Source organism: Oncorhynchus mykiss, chromosome 17 (genome assembly GCF_013265735.2).
Source record: "Oncorhynchus mykiss isolate Arlee chromosome 17, USDA_OmykA_1.1, whole genome shotgun sequence".
NCBI classification, from domain to species: Eukaryota; Metazoa; Chordata; class Actinopteri; order Salmoniformes; family Salmonidae; genus Oncorhynchus; species Oncorhynchus mykiss.
Window position 1 is genome coordinate 49,330,468 of NC_048581.1, and position 19,724 is coordinate 49,350,191.

Genomic DNA, 19,724 nt, shown 5'->3' on the forward strand with positions numbered 1-19,724 from the left:
ATTTCCATAATTGACTAATTCTAGGAATATGCTATTATGGCACCAACAAAAAAAGACAAATGCATGTTGGTAAACTTCCTAAATTGATACAGACTATTTTACAGGGAGACAGAATGACCGAAGCAGAAATAGGATCAATATACATGTTTTAATAACCTCAACAACACAACATTAAGTCTGAAGTTAAGTTTATACTATTAAGCATGCACCTTGCCAGTGCAACATCATCATCATCACCACATAGGTAAGTAGGCTACTGGCTTCTATTTCCACTGCTTAGACGTTGCCAGATCTTACCTATCAGCTAACCACATCATTATGTTATTGCAATCTGTCAGTCAATGACATGGCATGCAACCATTGGTTGATGCATGCAACGAACCAAGCAGTGGAATGCGACCACCATCTCCACCCAAAGTCCCTTGAAGAAAACATGGAAAATGACATCAACATGGTATCAATATGCCACTAATCATAATCCACATTATTGACAATACGAACATACATGACATTGTTTAAAATAAATACAAACAAGTTATTTAGTACAAAGATAAACTCAAATTGGATCAAGATTGTGAGTAAGTAGTAAAACATAACAATAGCATCAGCAAACAGACAGCATTTTTATACCGTATTTCCATATTGATACTGCGTTTAAATTGCACTTGTAAAAAAAAAAGAAAGTCATAAACATAACTTTTATTGCATCAACAAAGCTGTGAATTAAATGGCACTGCAGAAGTGTTGATGACTTTACCTCTTCTGTTTGCTGAAGTTACAACAACTCTATTAGAGGACATAAAAAGGGCAAATAAAATTGCATTAAAACAGACAAAGAAATTATCCTCCATACTTGTCAATTCTATATTGACATTGCCTGACCTTTGCCACACACACTAGAGTATAAGTAAGTATGTGCATTAGTAATCTCTCAATTAGCCACTGTTGTAAATGCCTCTCGCCACTAACTCGGCAGCCAAAGTTAACAGTTATGGTATCAAAACGTTTAAAATACGGGTTTTCTTTATAATAATACATCATAATAACAGCCCCTAAATTTGCAATTCTGCACGTTTGGAGGATCACAGAATCACTTCAAAGAATTCACCACAGTTCCTGTTATTTTCCTCAATCTGTAATGACTGGGGTCAAAACCTCTCACCCAAATTCCTTCTCAAAGACATTGAAAACATTAAAAACTAAATCTAGCTTCTCTTTTGTGGACAGAAAGGCACTACTAGTCAAAACTAAGACCAGAAGATAGAAGAATAAGGTGCCAAAAAGCCTTCTTGAACATTATAAAAATTTGCCAGGCGGTCATTGTAAAGAATAATTTGTTTTTAATTGACTCGCCTGGATAAATAAAGGTTAAATAAAACATCTAAATACATGTGACAAGATTTAAAACAAAAGAGAGAAAGGACTCATTCCAATCAAGATTTCTTACATTAGCCTAGGAGTCCCACTGAATATTGACCCTCGGGAAAACTGTAGCAAGTCACTTTAGTTCCTATGACTTTCCTGCCTCTGATCTTTCTCTACAAATAAATATAAATCAACACAGGTTTGCTCTCCATGGAAATTCTATTACGAATGCTCCAATTATCAACAATTATTAAATGCAACAAAAAGCTTATGAACACCTCACACGTTCACTGAGATAAACAAAGATAAATAAATACATTAAAATGGCGCAGTCATCCGGGTAGCCGATTAAACTCAACTCCATGATTTACGATGGAGTTGAGCGGCGACTATCACATCAAATGATTTCAGCACCCAAAACATAGCCCGCAATTACACGCGACAGTGGGTTTTTATGTCACTTCGGCGCTCCAGTTCGCCAACACTAGACACCACTCGACTCCATCGTAAATCGTGGAGTTGAGTTGGAGTCGGCTGTAGTCGGGGGAAAGACACAAGAGTTATAATAGTATAGAGGTGGACAATGTGGAGTGAGTGACTGGATCACAAATGAGGATCAAACTGTCGGTCATATCCATAGAAATAGACCTCTATTGGTCATCATACCGAGGAGACTTTCTTGTTTCCTGTAGCCGCACAGAGGGACCAAACCCCTGGGGGTTTCACGTGTGTCTAGGGGCCTGGAGCATATGTGTGTGTGTGTGTGTGTGTGTCAGAGGACGTGAGCAGAGTGGAGCTGAAGTGGAGCGTGCTTCATTCGGCTGGAGCGTGGAGCGAATTTCTAAAACGTTGGAGCGCCGACCTTCTATCCTGCTTCATTTGGGCATGCTCTGGCCAGCATTTCCCTCACTATGTTCTTTTAATTATGCCTATTCTGTTGTATTTATTTAGCCTACCCCATCACTAATGCAAAGAGATGTTGATATGAGTACAGTGTCACAAAAGTAGATGGGGTGTTTGTTAAATGATCATTTTTAAACACAAAATGAATGGAGTGAATTTGGAGTGGCAGAAGACTACTCTGTGAGCAATGAGTGGGATCTCTGACCGCTCAACTCCGCTCACATACTCTGGTGTGTGTTTGCACAAAGTCCTCGCATTACAGCAGTGTGTGTCTCTGACATGGGTCTCAGGCCACAGGGGGGGTACTGAAGTAATCATCGGCAACTGTCAACCTTTGAAGGGGACACTGGGCTTGATTAAATTACTGTAAAATGGAGAGAAAATTGAATAACATTAAAATCTGAGAGTTTGTATCAAATGAAGACTGACCAAATGATAATCAATCTAAGTTGATGAAATCATTTCCCGCGTTAGTGGCATGGTAAGGTGGGGGAGTCAGTGGGGTTAGGATGGTAAGGGTTAGTCATGCACAGTGGAGTCTTGGCTGACCATGATGCAACTGGCTGCAGGAAGCAGAAGACTCACAAGTATGGTACTCAACGTGCAGGTTAGGGATGATCATGAGTTATGAGGTAAATGTAAGTTACACCAGCATACAGATTTCTGCAGACAGGTAGGAGAAGATGAGGAGGATGGGGCAGACATGGATGAGGGTTATAAGAGAGTTGGAGTGTACGGAACAGATTCACTCAGTCTTCACCTTACTCTGAAAGTCCTCACTAAACATTTCAAAACCACCAGGCTAATTCACACAAAACTAGACCCATATATCATTTTTAAAATACTTATTCCTTAATTAGAGTTGGTAACTAACCCTCATTTAGAAGTGCTCTATTTGCCTTTGCAATGAAAATTGCTCTACAATCTCTATTACATCAAGTGCCAGGGAACTTAATCTGTAAACCTGAATGTGCCACATCACAGTTATCACTTTGTGATATCACAGCAAAAGTGATATCACAAGTGCTTAGCCACAGTGCCCTTTTATTTAGCAGCAACAGTACATTTCATTGCACTGTTTGAATGGTCCCCGAATGGTGTGGACCAGACGGAAGCAGCAGAGGTCTTTCTGCAGCCTGCACTGCTGCCTGTCTGAAAGTCATAAGCTTACTCAGTTACACTTTACTTGAAGCCTTCGTCATAAGAGCTACACTGTCATAAACATGAAATAACACAGATATAACAGATTAATTTATGTACACACACCTGCTCTGAACTGCTCTGAACAGTAAATTCTACAACCTTGCCAACATTCTGCCACTCCGTGAGAATTACTAGCAGAAAAGGTATGCCTGAGCCAAGCTAGCATCATGCCATGCTGGATATGAACACATAGCTAGTAAATACACATAGTACACATATCACATAGTAGTAAATACAAGCACACCGTTAGCCACCACTGTCCTAGTCACAGCAACAGCCTTGACAGAACCATGCCGGTGAAGCTCAGCAGTGCATAGCGTGATGAGAGGTTAGCGGTTATGATGGAGGTTAGAGGTTATGATGGAGGTTAGAGTTCAAAGGTCAAAGTAAATCTCGCTGCAGAGGACCACGGGGCCTCCCAGGATGCCGCTGGGCTCGGGGAGAACCCTGCAGGAACGTCTCTGACTTACATAATGATTGGCCGATGCCCCTTTGCCCCGCGCCAATGAGGAGGTTTTTCCCCGCCCGCCTGCCGCCACTCCCCCGCCGCGGCGCGCCTGTTCGTGGTCGAACTCCAGGTCCTCCAGTCGTTGGGTCAGGGCCAGCTTCTGCTGGATGGCCATGCGGAGCAGGGAGTTCAGGGTCTTCTTCTCATCCTCCGCTGCAGCCAGCTGCCTCTGCATGTCATCCAGCTGGGTCACATACTCGTCACACCTGAGATGGTGAGAGAGGAGGGGGGAGGGAGACAGAGAAAGAGAGATAAAGAGGGATTAAAGATAGAGGGCGAGAGCAAAAGGGACACAGGAATAGTGAGAGAAGGGAAAATATTAGTCAAATGAAAACCAAATAAGGAACTTATAATTTTCCCCACCAGATGGCGCACATCTTATCCTGCTGCCAGTCGGTGCATGTTTTCTCCGTTCAGACTCAGAGGCGCATTTTCCAGATGCTGTCAGGAGGAGCCTGCCAGCAGCCTCTGAATCTCTTCAGTATTACATCAGACAGATCCCACAATGCCCCGTCTCTCCCACACACACATGCAGCAGACACGGAAGAGGAAGTGAGACACCCCACTCGCTTTAAATTTTTTTTTTTTTTTTTTTTTTTTCGTTCGATGAAAGTCAATGAAGTAAGTAGACCAGACCCACCTGCTATTGCATTGGTGTCTATGGGAGACACCCCCAGATAAGTAGACCGAAACTGACCATTTTTATCATTGGTAAACGGCCTAAGTGAACCATCTTCATTTATCCACCATCTTTGCATGCAGCCTCTGGCAGAAAAACAGCTCCTCAACAACCTAGAAGCTCATTCAGGGCCGGCGTTATGGGCGGGTCTTAGGGAGCCCGACCCGCCCTAACGTACCTCCTTGCCAGTCCAAATCAAATAATTGATCATTTATTTGACCGAGACGCGCGCCGACAGAAAGACGCATCAATCTCAGGTAAAGCATCCGAGCGAGCGAAACAGTGACCCTCAGTCTCAGAATATGTAGAACATCTATCTGATGCTTTTCCAGAAATGTATTAAATGTATTAAAAATAAAAAACTGAAATATTTTTTTAAGTATTCAGACTTTCTTGAAGCACCTTTGACAGCTATTACAGCCTCAAGTCTTATTGGGTATGATGCTACAAGCTTGGCACACCTGTATTTGGGGAGTTTCTCTAATTCGTCACTGCAGATGCTCTCAAGCTCTGTCAGGTTGGATGGGGAGTGTCGCTGCACAGCTATTTTTTAGGTCTCTCTAGAGATGTTCAATCGGGTTCATGTCCGGGCTCTGGCTGGGCCACTCAAGGACATTCACAGACTTCCATTCCTGCATTGTCTTGACTGTGTGCTTAGGGTCGTTGTCCTGTTGGAAGGTGAACCTTTGCCCCAGTCTGAGGTCCTGAGCGCTCTGGAGAAAGTTTTCATCAAGGATCTCACTGTACTTTGCTCCGTTCATCTTTCCCTCAAACCTGACTCGTCTCCCAGTCCCTGCCATGCTTCACTGTAGGGATGCTGCCAGGTTTCCTCCAGATGTGACGCTTACATTCAAGATTGAACCAAGAGTTCAATCTTGGTTTTATCAGACCAGAGAATCTTGTTTCTCATGAGGCTTTAGGTGCCTTTTGGCAAACTCCAAGCGGGCTGTCATGTGCCTTTTATTGAGGAGTTGCTTCCGTTTGGCCACCCTTCCATAAAGGCTGCAGAGATGGTTATTCTTCTGGAAGGTTCTCCCATCTCCACATAGGAAGTCTGAAGCTCTGTCAGAGTGACTATCGGGTACTTGGTCACCTCCCTGACCAAGGCCCTTCTCCTCCGATTGGTCAGTTTGGCCGGGCGGACAGCTGTAGGAAGAGTTTTGGTGGTTCCAAAATGTATTAAATTTAAGAATGATGGAGGCCACTGTTCTTGAGGACCTTCAATGCGGCATAAATGTTTTGGTACTCTTTCCAGACCTGTGCCTCGACACAATCCTGTCGCCTCGGAGCTCTAAGGACAATTCCTTCGACCTCATGGCTTGGTTTTTGCTCTGACATGCACTGTCAACTGTGGGACCTTATATAGACAAATCATATCTAAAATCAATTGAATTTACCACAGGTGGACTCCAATCAATTTTAGAAACATCTCAAGGATGATCAATGGAAACAGGATGCACCTGAGCTCAATTTTGAGTCTCATAGCAAAGGGTCTCAATACTTATGTAAATAAGGGATTTCTGTTTATTTACATTTTTTATAAATGTGCAAACATTAAAAAAATAAAAAAATAAAAAACTTCTGATTTTGTCATTTTGGTATGGTGTGTAAATTGATGAGGAAAAAAGGCTGAATAAGGCTGTAACGTAACAAAATGTGGAAAAAGGGAAGGGGTCTGAATAGTTTCTGAATGCACTGTATATTATGCATGGTAATACATTTTCTGGTCTTTTTACAGTCATTTATGTAAAAAAAAAAAAAAAGGTGTTCATTTTCTTTTGGCGGGGGGGGGGAATTGGGAACCCTACATGCAATACGGCATATGAAACGAGAAAACCTAGCGATTGCAGGGAAAGAGTCATCTCACTGTGATGTTCTCAGGTGGATTTAGAGCTCTCAGCATGGAAAAATACGAAATAATTTTGTAGAATTGAAACAAGACCTCTTCCTCTTGGTCATAGAGGGACGAAATGACTGTGCATAAAGCTGAAGTTGTAACGAGTCAGCAGGCATTTGAATGACGTCTCTGAGTCTCTCAGAGGAAGCTGGGCAGAAAATGCTTTGTTGTCAGTTATATGAAATTGTGCCAAGTTTGTACTGTCACTAAGTATATTTATTATAATATTACTAAGTATATCATATTTTACAGTTATGAGCAAGGTGAAATATTATTGCAAGTCGTTAATAATTTGATTGTTACTACATGGAAAGTATTTCAGTAATTTCAAGCCCTATTTCCCCCACATTGTTGAATAGGAAAAAAAATAGAAAATCACATGATTTTTCATATTTTCATTTTTGTATCATATTTGTACTAGGGATAAATTACTTTTGGGTATGTGTATTTAGACGGGAAACTACATTTTCACATTACATTTCAAAGCAGACTTCTGATAACTTAAGTGTCCCAATAAGCTCTTAGCGTGTATCTACTAAGCCTTACCTTGTGGCAAACATGGCCCGTAATGAAGTGAAGGTGGCAGCGTCCTCTTTCAGGCCCTTGAGCTCATTGCGGAGCTTCAACATGGTCTCGGTCACCATGGTCTTCTCGTTGTCGTATTTACTCTTCAGGTTGGCCAGCGCCACCTCAGCCGTCTGCAGAGTAGAGTAGAATAGTTTATTGTCCATTTTATTCGAATGGAGGGCAGAGGTCACAGTCACAGGATTAGTAAGACCTTATGCTAATATTAACTCTGAACTTCTACACAGAAAGTAAATACTCAACTACTGTTCATTTCATACCGTATCAACTCTACTTTTAAACAGTACCAACTGCTCATGTTTTGGCAGAAAATTCACACTATCACACACACCTGTTTGTTGGCCTTGAGCACGGTCCTCAGGGTGGCAATCTGCTCTCTCTTGGTGCTGAGCAGAGACTTGAGTTTGAGGATTTCCCCCATGCAGGCCTCCTTGTCCTTATCGGTCACAGTACCCAGCTCCATGGAGGCCATCCTCTGGCGGCTCAGCTCTGTGGTGCGGTCCACCGCCTGCTGCAGGTGACGGATCTGGTCCCTGATGATGGCAACTAGGTTATAGATGTTCATGGGCTCTGAACGGGACTCTGGGATTGGGGCTGGGGTGGCTGGATCACTGGCTTCAGATTTAATGGGTTCAGTTTCAGGAACCAGCCCATTGGAGAGCAGAACATGGGACAGATGTTGTGTCTTCCCCTCTCGGCTGCCCCTGCCCCCTATACTGGCCTTTCCTTCCTTATAGTAGTCGAGCATGACCCGGCTGGGCGTCTCGTTGTTGCACATGCACACGTGGTTATAAAGGTTGGCCAGCTCCTCGCTGAACGTCACCAGTTCGTCCTGCGCCACGTTCAGGCTTCCCTGCGACTCGCCAACCGCTTCACTCACTCGCCGCAGCTCTTTCACCAGCCTCGCCACCTCCTCGTGCTCCTCCCGGCTGCTCTTCTCCAGGGAGGCCAGCTTTTCGCTCAGCCCTGCCACGTCGCTCTCCAGGCGGACTCGCTCTTCTTCGTACTGGCTCCGGCAAGACTGGTACTCGGCTTTAAGAGTCTTCAGCTCCTGTCTGAGCTCCCCGGCTTCTGATACGGCGATGGTATACTTACACTGCAGGATCTCAGGCCCGTTGATGTCCAACTCGTAGTAGTCCCCGTCACCGTCATCGCGGCTGTCTCGCTCTTTCTCGCTGTCCGGGGCCGAGTGGCGCTCCTTGCTGGCCTGGAGTTTCCTCATGGCACTGAGGTTCTCGGTGAGCCGTCCCACCGTCTCCTGCTGCTCTGACAGAGTCCCGTGGGCCACCTCCAGCTGCTTCTGGGACTCCTGCAGAGAGGAGAGGAGCGCCGCCTTCTCTCGCTCCACCTGGAGAACACAGACACGGGACACAGTCACATAACAGCACTGAGAAATCTCTGCAACACTATGTTTACAGTCCTATTTCAGCTTGGTTTTTATTACTTTTGATTGAGAAATTAAGTAACAATTCTATATTTACATTTGTCCTTTTTTCTTCTTCTAATTTCTATGTAAATACCAGGTAAATATCTGGCTCTAAAATGAAGTGTAATCCAAAATGCCATATGGAGGTGTGAGACACTGTAGTGTGAGATACTCACTCAATAATTTCACACAGTATTTATTCAGCAAGTCAACACTGCATGTATAATAGAAGTAGCCTCGTCAGTCCATGTAGCCCATGAAGTTCCACATAGGGCTCAATTGATTAGCCTTTGACTAGGCCACTAAGGCCAGTATAGGTAATCAATGTCCCTAAATGGATGAACACTGTGTTCCCCAATGCTTAATGAACTTTCCAGCCATAAGTCAGAACTGTTCACAGCTGCATGTAAGCACAACTATTTTCCAGGCAACACTTACAAACCCAGCTCAATAATGCTAATTATTACTTTATTGCTTTACCAGGGACGCTGACACCTTGACAGTGGACTGTGAATAAAGCAAACAGGCTAAGCATTTTTACAGTCCTGCCTGCTAAAACTACTATGTGGTCCTCTTACCTGCATGAGCTGCTGCTTGAGTTTCTGGATTTCTGAGATGTTGAGTTCACTCAGCAGGTCATCCACTAGGCTGGGGGCGGGCCGAAGTTTGGCTTTGTTATCTTCGTTGGCGTCGGCGGCCATCTCGGCCAGGCCGTTCTCGTAGCCGCGGAACGAGTCATCGTTGTTCGGCACGTTGGTGGCAGCAGTGGGATCCTCGCTGAACTTGAGTCCGTCCAGGGAGACGTTGAGGGAACTGTGGTGGTATGGTAACAGGTTGTCCCCAATGGTCATGTAGTGGGACAGTTCTTTACGCAGGGCGGCCTTCTGCTCTCGCTCAGTCTTAATGGTCTCCAGAGCCTCGGTCAGCTGGCGCTCGGCGATCTCCCTCAGGCGCATGGCCTCCTCCTGCTGGCTGTGGAGGCACTGGGAGTCTTCCTCCAGGCGACGGATCTCATGCTTCAGACCCTCAAACTCCACCTAGAGATCACAGAGAAGCCACAGCACATCAGAGGAATCACTAACTAAATAGGGAGAATCCCCCTTACACTCACCACAAAAGCATATTTTTGTCTCATCCTCTCCAGTTGGTCCTTGTATCAATAGCCTCATTCATTGGCCCTGGCTTTCGACTTTCGAGCCGTGTCACTTTTTCACCCAAACATCTGAAGTGTATTGGCCAGTCTCTCTAACTCTACAACCTTAACCGCTACCCATTACCCACAATAAGCCCTCATCCTCCCCTAATCTCCATACACAACAGCACCCACTACTCTAGGGCAGGGGAGGCGGCAGGTAGTCTAGTGGTTAAGAGCGTTGGTCCAGTAACCAAAAGGTCGCTTGATCGAATCCTCGAGCCGACTAGTTGAAAAATCTGTAGATGTTCCCTTGAGCAAGGCACTTAACCCTAAATCACTCCTAAATCACTCCTGTAAATGACTAAAATGTTAAATGAATGCTCCCCCTCCCTCCCCTTAGTCCCTTCCTCCTCCTCTCACCTGGCTCTGTCGTAGCAGGGACACCTGTTTCTGCAGGGAGATGTTCTCATCCTCCAGCTCACTGTAGTCCTGCAGCAGTCGTGCCTCCCGCACTTTATACTCTCGGATGTCATCACGCAGTTGGGTGCGCTGCAACTCCACCTGCTCAGAGCTCTACAGACAACGAGGAAAGAAATGGGTGAGAGAAGAAGCGAAAGAGGAAAAAGTCGTCAGAGAGTACAACACGAGGACATGTGGATTTGATCAAAAATGCATTCCGTGGTTGTACTGTAATGTCAACGCAGCGGGTGTTTCTCAATACGCATACTCCGAAGTATTAAAGTGTGCGAAACAGAGCACGGAGGGCACATTTTGGATGCATACTCTGTTCGTACATATTTTGAAGCATGCATCAATGCGAGGTTCAACGGAAAGTATGCACAGAAATATGATGCAACCATGAAAAAAATGACAAAAGGTATTGAAATCAATGCTGGACTGTATTTTAGCTGAAGGGAGATAAAATTAACTCTGACTGTGGAATAAAATGTTCACCAATAACATCTCATACGTTCTGTGACAAAAATATTTTGTATATAATAATATTTTGTATATTAGTTAGCAAATACATACTGTGTTAGTAGATCGCAAGCTCATGGTAAGTCAATAGGGCTAGCTGGCTAGCTATCCATCAAGAATTGGTAGCTAGCTACCCATGAAGAATTGACAGCTAGTCATCTACCTTGCATAAGATTAGTTGTAGGTAGTTTTGCCTGTTAAACTAGCTGGCTAGCTAGATTATTAAGTGTGCTGGTTAAGTGTGCCTTGAATTCTAAAAAAAATCACCAACAGTGTCACCAGCAAAGCACCCCCACACCACCTCCTCCATGCTTCACGGTGAGAACCACACATGCGGAGATAATCCGTTCACCTACTCGCGTCTCAAAGACACAGCTTTTAGACCGGTGGGAATCTGGACAGATTCCCACCGGTCTAATGCCCATTACTCGTGATTCTTGGCACAAGCAAGTCTCTTATTATTATTGGTGTCCTTTAGTAGTGGTTTCTTTGCAGCAATTCGACCATGAAAGCCTGATTCACAAAGTCTTCTTTGAACAGTTGATGTTGAGATGTGTCTGTTACTTGAACTCTGTGAAGCATTTATTTAGGCTACAACTTCTGAGGCTGGTAACTCTAATGAACTTATCCTCTGCAGCAGAGGTAACTCTGGGTCTTTCTTTCCTGTGGCGGTCCTCATGAGAGCCAGTTTCATCATAGCGCTTGATGGTTTATGTGACTGCACTTGGAGAAACTTTCAAAGTTCTTAAAATGTTCCATATTGACTGACCTTCCTTTCTTAAAGTAACGGACTTTCGTTTCTCTTTGCTTATTTGAGCTGTTCTTGCCATAATATGGACTTGGTCTTTTATCAAATAGGGCTAATCTTCTATATACCACCCCTACCCTGTCACAACACAACTGATTGTCTCAAACGCATTAAGAAGGAAATACATTCCACAAATGAACTTAACAAGGCACATCTGTTCATTGAAATGATTTCCAGGTGACTACGTCATGAAGCTGTTTGAGAAAATACCAAGACTGTGCAAAGCTGCCATCAAGGCAAAGGGTGGCTACTTTGAAGAATTTCAAAAATAAAATATATTTTGATTTGTTTAACACTTTTTTGGATACTACATCATTCCATGTGTTATTTCATCGTTTTGATGTCTTCACTATTATTCTACAATGTATAAAATAGTAAAAGAAAGAAAAACCCTGGAATGGTTAGGTGTGTCCAAACTTTTGACTGGTACTGTATATCTAGACGATAATTCTGAAGTAAAAAGTTTGCTGTGTGTACATCTGGTTTTCTCACTGTCCTGGCTGGAAGAAGGTTCAGTGAATGGGGAGGTGCAGCGTGAGATAAAAAAGTGGTGCTTCTCAAACGTTTTATTCGTTCTCCACACAAGAATATAGAATGTACTTGGAGCATGAGTGTGCAGCTTGGTAGTATGCATATTGAGGAACACCCAACACCCAGCTTATGTGGCTATATGCCAGTGGAATAGTGTTGAGATGAGATCTTGGCAGCTTATCCACTGTAATTAGGGAGGACCAAGATCCAGTTACCAGACTAGACCATTGAGTGAGAGTGCCTACTAAAAAGATATGGTCCTCTTCGTCAGATTGGTGAGATACAAGAGTATTTCCACATTGAGGTTTGACCTCTCCACATTGACCATGTTTGTGTTTTGGGCAGGTCCTCCACCTTCCAGCTCACCTCTCTCATTTCCAGGGCGACGGCAGCCAGGCGCTCGTTCTCTGATTGGGTGCTAGTGAGGGCAGTTCTGGCCAACCGCAGCTCATTCTGCAGCTCCAGGACCATCTGCTGATATTGGGCCTCCTTACTGGCTGACTCCAGCATCAGTGACTCCTCCCTGCTCTCCCCATCTGCAGCCACCTTCCTATGGGTGGAGTAGGCCTGACCAAACGCCTGGGGACAGGAGGAGAGAAACATACATACGCATAGATTAGTACCAGGACAGAAGTCATAGGAGTACAAAACTGGGAGAAGGGTGGACATTGACCAGAACTCGTGCAGGACTCCAGTGAGCATGACTAGTTGAAAGCATCATGACTGGTTGAGAGTAATATTAGATATTACTCGTCATATTACTTTTTTATGCTGTCCATTAAGCACAGAGCTTCACTAAAGGCTATCAGATGAGTGAAGGTGTGAAGGTTCCTTTAATACATAATACTTTAAAATACGCAATTTTTTGGTCAATTTTGTTTGACTTACATGCATCCTTGATGAGAAGTAATCCCTTTGATTATATGCAGTATATTTCAATGCATTATTATATTTATTTAGGTTTTATCTGACAGTTTGAATTCGCGCCGTGGTCAGTTAAAACCTCTACGGGATCGGTGTCCCTATACAAGGGACGGTTGTCGCTAACGTGCGCTAATGTGACTAGAATGACGTAAGTAACAGCAAACTTTCCAGGACATATGCATGTCTTATATTTGCAGAAAGCTTACATTCTTATTAATCTAAATGCACTGTCCAATTCTCAGTAGCTATTACAGTGAATTACAGACCATGCTATTGTTTGAGGAGAGTGCACAACAACAAAAAACTTTTATAACGGCAACTGGTTTGATACATTCACCTCTGAAGGTAAATCATGTACTTACATTCAGTAATCTTGCTCCGATTTGTCATCCTGAGGGTTCCAGAGATAAAATGTAGCATAGTTTACTTTGATAAAATCCATTTTTAAATTGAAATGTAGGAACTGGGTTCTACAGTTTGAACCACTGCTGTTTCTGAGAGTCCGATCCATATATTATTTTAATTTTGATACCGGCATTTGAAGTCGGCCTTGTTGTGACTTGATAGCTGGTATTTAATGGCTTTAAAGAACCCCCCCCCCCCCCCCCCCCAAGGAAGTTTCCGTCACTATTACGACCTAATTCCTGTCTTAATGCGGAAATTATTGTATAGTTCCACCCTCAGAACACAGAGGTATGGTGCCTTATAAATATTGATTAAATCGGGAGTGCATGTCTCCACAGCCCATACGCCACAAGGACCATCCATTCTCCTCTTCTGCAACAGAATTGAATGATCAAGGATGAATACAGTTTAGCGCCAATACTGGAGTTTTACCAGTGACCCTAGAGGCTAGCTAACCTACTCCCTGGACCAATACAAGGCTTTACAGTGCCACCATTTTACTTACATTAGAACCTAAATATTTTGTTGTGCAACCTGGAATTGTTATTTAAGAGCACCAGTACACCTAAGAAAACGTATAGTTCTAGCTTTAATATTTGTCATTATGTCACTATCTAGTTAGCTACCATTCAGATGTTTTTCTGATAACATTTACTCTTCAGATAATTAGGTTATGTAGTTATTAGCTAGTGTACTCAAAATGTAGCTAGCTTGTTTGCTAGTGTCTTCAGAAAGAATTCATACCCCTTGACATATTCCACATTTTGTTGTGTTACAGCCTGAATTCAAAATGGATGAGATGTTTTTTCCTCATCTACACACAATACCCCATAATGACAAAGTGAAAACATATTTTTAGAAATTTATGAAAATATATTAAATTAAATAAAGAAATCTCATTTACATAAGTATTCACACCCCTGAGTTAATACATGTTAGGGTCACCTTTGGCAGTTATTACAGCTGTGAGTTGTTCTAGGTAAGTCTACGGGCTTTGAACACCTGGATTTAAAAGTTCTTCAAGCTCCCGAGTGGCGCAACGGTCTAAGGCACTGCATTTCAGTGTAAGAGGCGTCACTACGGTCCCTGGTTCGAATACAGGCTGAATCACATCCGGCCGTGATTGGGAGTCCCATAGGGCTGCGCACAATTGGCCCAGCGTCGTACAGGGTAGGCCGTCATTGGAAATAAGAATTTGTACTTAAGACTTGCCTAATTAAATAAAGGTTAAATAAAAAATTGGTTGCTGGTCATTGCTAGAAAGCCATTTTCAAGTCTTGCCATTTCAGTCAAAACTGAACTAGGCCACTCAAACATTCAATGTCATCTTGGTAAGCAACTAGGTTATTGTCCTGCTGAAAGGTAAATTTGTCTCCCAGTGCCTGTTGGAAGAAAGATTAAGCCAAGTTTTCTACTAGGATTTTGCCTGTACTTAGCTCTATTTAGTTTATTTTTATCCATCTGTCCATGCCGATGACAAGCATACCCATAACACGATGCAGCCACCACCATGCTTGAAAATATTAAAGTGATCTGTGATCTGTTGTCCTGTTATTCAGGACTTAAAGTTAATTTCTTTGGCAGTTTCACTTTAGTGCCTTACTGCAAACTGGATGCATGTTTTGGAATATTTGTGTACACAGGCTTCCTTCTTTTCACTCTGTAATTTAGGTTAGTATTGTGGAGTAACTACAATGTTGTTGATCCATCCTCAGTTTTCTCCCATCACAGCCATTCAACTCCGTAACTGTTTTAACTGTTCACTTTTGGACTCATGATGAAATCCCTGAGCGGTTTCCTTCCTCTCCGGCAACTGAGCTAGTAAGGACGCCTGTATTTTTGTAGTGAATGGGTGTATTGACACCATCCAAAGTGTAAGTAAAAACTTCAACATGCTCCATTTTTACCCATCTACCAATGGTCTTGGTGATTAAATCTGTTTGAAATTCACTGCTCGGCTGAGGGACCTTACAGATAAAATGTGGTTGTTACTGACAAGAAGCACATGGCTGAGCTCTTTAATCACCACTTCATTAGGTCAGAATATCTATGACTCAGCCATGCCAGTCCAACATTTCCTCATCTCCCACCCCTTCTAATGAGACTATCCCGATGCGTATCCCTCTTTTTCCTCTACCCTGCAACAAAGTTTCTCCCTGCAGGCAATCACTGAGTCCAAGGTGCTAAAGGAGCTCGTGAAACTTGACCCCAAAAAAACATCTGGGTCAGGTGGTTTAGACCCTTCTTTAAAGTTGCTGCCCCTATCATCGCCAAGCCTATCTCCAAACTTTTTAACCTGTCTCTCCTTTCTGGGGAGGTTCCCAATGCTTGGAAGGTAGCCACGTTTCATCCTTTATTTAAAAAAGGGGGAGATCAAGCTGATCCTAACTGTTATAGGCCTATTTCTATTTTCCCTGTTTATCAAAAGTGTTGGAAACACTTGTCTATAATCAACTGACTGGCTTTCTTGATGTCTATAGTATTCTCTCTGGAATACAATCTGGTTTCCGATCAGGTTATGGATGTGTCACTGCAACTTTAAAGGTCCTCAATGATGTCAATATTGCCCTTGATTCTAAGCAATGTTGTGCTGCTATTTCTATTTACGTGGCCAAAGCGTTTGATTCGGTAGACCATTCCATTCTTGTGGGCCGGCTAAGGAGTATTGTTTGGTGTCTCTGGCCTGGTTTGCTAACTACCTCAAAGAGTGCAGTGTATAAAGTCAGAAAATCTGCTGTCTCAGCCACTGCATGTCACCAAGCCAAGGGAGTACCCCAAGGCTCTATCCTAGGCCCCACACTTTTCTCAATTCAACAACATAGCTTAGGCAGTAGTAAGCTCTCTCAGCCATTTATATGCAGATGATACAGTCTTATACTCAGCAGGCCCCTCCCTGGATTTTGTGTTAAATGCTTTCTCTACCCTTAAAATTGTTCTGAACACCTCCAAAACAAAGGTCATGTGGTATAGTAAGAGGAATGCTCCTCTCCCCACAGGTGTGATTACTACCTCTGAGGGTTTAGAGCCTGAGGTAGTCACCTCATACAAGTACTTGGGAGTATGGCTAAACGGTACACTGTCCTTCTCTCAGCACATATCAAAGCTGCAGGCTGAAGTTAAATCTAGACTTTGTTTCCTCTATCGTAATCACTCCTCTTCACCCCAGAGGCAAACTAACCCTGATTCAGATGACCATCCTACCCATACTAGATTAGGGAGACAACATTTATAGATCGGCAGGTAAGGGTGCTCTCGAGCGGCTACATGTTCCTTACCATTCGGCCATCAGATTTGCCACCAATGCTCCTTATGGGACACATCACTGCATTCTATACTCCTCTGTAAACTGGTCATCTCTGTATACCTGCCGCAAGACCCACTGGCTGATGCTTATTTATAAAAACCCTCTTAGGCCTCACGCCCCCCTATCTGAGATATCTACTGCAGCCCTCATCCTCCACATACAACACCCGTTCTGCCAGTCACATTCTGTTAAAGGTCCCCAAAGCACATAGATCCCTGGGTCGCTCTTCTTTTCGGTTCGCTAAAGCTAGCGACTGGAACGAGCTGCAACAAAACACTCAAACTGGACAGTTTTATCTCAATCTCTTCATTCAAAGACCCAACCATGGACACTCTTATTGACAGTTTAACTGCTTTGTGTAATGTATTATCGTCTCTACCTTGACCTTTGCGCTGTTGACTGTGCCCAATAATGTTTGTACCATGTTTTGTGCTGCTACTATGTTTTGTTGCTACCCTGTTGTTGTTGTGTTGCTACCATGCTGTGTTGCTGCCGTGCTATGTTGCGGTCTTAGGTCTCTCTTTAAGTAGTGTTGTCTCTTGTCGTGATGTGTTTTGTCCTATATTTATATATTATTTTTTTTACATCCCAGCCCCCGTCCCTGCAGGAGGCCTTTTGGTAGGCCATCATTGTAAATAAGAATGTTCTTAACGGACTTCCCTAGTTAAATAAAAAAAATACAGATAGGCCTCCCGGGTGGCGCAGTCGCAGATACTCTGGGTTCGAGCCCAGGCTCTGTCGCAGTCGGCCGTGACCGGGAGGCCCATGGGGCGGCGCACAATTGGCCTAGCATCGTTCTTCGGGTTAGGGAGGGTTAGGCCGGCAGGGATATCCTTGTCTCATCGGTGTGGCTGGCTTCCGGGTTGGATGCGCGGTGTGTTAAGAAGCAGTGAGGCTTGGCTGGGTTTCGGAGGACGCATGGCTCTCGACCTTCACCTCTCCGTGCGGGAGTTGTAACGATGAGACAGCAACGACTAACAAATGGATACCACGAAATTGGAGGGAAAATACAAATAATTACAAACTTATTATGTGACGTGTTAAGCGCATCTTTACTCCTGAACGCATTTAGGCTTTTCCAGCTTGCCATAACACACATTTAGGCTTTTCCAGCTTGCCATAACACACATTTAGGCTTTTCCAGCTTGCCATAACACACATTTAGGCTTTTCCAGCTTGCCATAACACACATTTAGGCTTTTCCAGCTTGCCATAACACACATTTAGGCTTTTCCAGCTTGCCATAACACACATTTAGGCTTTTCCAGCTTGCCATAACACACATTTAGGATTTTCCAGCTTGCCATAACACATATTTAGGCTTGCCAGTTTGCCATAACACACATTTAGGCTTGCCATAACACACATTTAGGCTTGCCATAACACACATGTAGGCTTGCCATAACACACATTTAGGCTTGCCAGCTTGCCATAACACACATTTAGGCTTGCCAGCTTGCCATAACACACATTTAGGCTTGCCAGCTTGCCATAAGACACATTTAGGCTTTTCCAGCTTGCCATAACACACATTTAGGCTTTTCCAGCTTGCCATAACACACATTTAGGATTTTCCAGCTTGCCATAACACATATTTAGGCTTGCCAGTTTGCCATAACACACATTTAGGCTTGCCATAACACACATTTAGGCTTGCCATAACACACATTTAGGCTTGCCATAACACACATTTAGGCTTGCCATAACACACATGTAGGCTTGCCATAACACACATTTAGGCTTGCCAGCTTGTCATAACACACATTTAGGCTTGCCAGCTTGCCATAACACACATTTAGGCTTGCCAGCTTGCCATAACACACATTTAGGCTTGCCAGCTTGCCATAACACACATGTAGGCTTGCCATAACACACATGTAGGCTTGCCATAACACACATGTAGGCATTCCATAACACACATGTAGGCTTGCCATAACACACATGTAGGCTTGCCAGCTTGCCATAACACACATTTAGGCTTGCCAGCTTGCCATAACCCACATTTAGGCTTGCCAGCTTGCCATAACACACATTTAGGCTTGCCAGCTTGCCATAACACACATTTAGGCTTTTCCAGCTTGCCATAACACACATTTAGGCTTGCCATAACACACATTTAGGCTTGCCAGCTCGCCATAACACACATTTAGGCTTGCCAGCTCACCATAACACACATTTAGGCTTGCCAGCTCGCCATAACACACATTTAGGCTTGCCAGCTCGCCATAACACACATTTAGGCTTGCCAGCTCGCCATAACACACATTTAGGCTTTTCCAGCTTGCCATAACACACATTTAGGCTTGCCAGCTTGCCATAACACACATTTAGGCTTGCCAGCTTGCCATAACACACATTTAGGCTTGCCAGCTTGCCATAAGACACATTTAGGCTTTTCCAGCTTGCCATAACACACATTTAGGCTTGCCAGCTTGCCATAACACACATTTAGGCTTGCCAAAAATACTTGTTCACATTTCAGCTTTTCATTTTTTATTAATTTGTAAAAATGTCTAAAAACAGAATTCCACTTTGACATCATGGGGTACTGTTTATAGGCCAGCGAGACAAAATCTACATTTAATTCAAGGCACTGTAGCTACCTGGCTAGCTAACTAAACGACCTAGCTGCAGAGTCCAACACTGAATCAGTGTTGGACACTAGCTAGAACATGGACCAATACTTTAATAGCAGAGTTAGCTACTAATACAAAAATCACTCTGTATCAAAAAACATCTTACAATGTATACATTTCATGTAATTCTACTTACTGTATGTTCCTAATTATTTACTTAGTTTTATCAAACTTCATCCGGATATTACACTGTTGGTGTGTAGGAGTACAATATTACTAGTTAGCTTGTATTCTACGAACAATAACACCAGTGTTCCTGTAAAATAATGTGTATAATGTAATATAGATAGGTTATAGCCGAGAGAGAGAAGGAATTGGTGGCTTGTTAGAGCACATCACATTTCAGTGGTGCTCATCAGGACCCACATAAACAATTGAAATGTCAATGTGGCCCCCCTCAAACATTGTAACACTGGGAATCCTTAGCAGTCCATGTA

General features: G+C 43.4%; 1 protein-coding gene across 4 annotated transcripts in view; it reads right to left on the bottom strand.

Annotated features, from left to right (window-relative positions):
- Positions 1–128: 128 nt before the first annotated feature.
- bicd2 (bicaudal D homolog 2 (Drosophila)) overlaps positions 129–19,724 on the bottom strand; it is a 49,043-nt gene continuing 29,447 nt past the window's right edge. For 2 of the 4 annotated variants that reach the window (XM_036950032.1, XM_036950033.1), the window contains 6 exons: positions 12,385–12,597; positions 10,122–10,274; positions 9,145–9,603; positions 7,472–8,488; positions 7,102–7,253; positions 129–4,185 (listed from right to left, as the gene is read on the bottom strand). In XM_036950032.1, the coding sequence (XP_036805927.1) occupies positions 3,846–4,185; positions 7,102–7,253; positions 7,472–8,488; positions 9,145–9,603; positions 10,122–10,274; positions 12,385–12,597 (2,334 nt within the window). In that variant the 3' untranslated portion in view covers positions 129–3,845. The remainder of the gene's footprint in view (positions 4,186–7,101; positions 7,254–7,471; positions 8,489–9,144; positions 9,604–10,121; positions 10,275–12,384; positions 12,598–19,724) is intronic. The other 2 variants (XM_036950034.1, XM_021568714.2) reach the window with 2 other exon arrangements.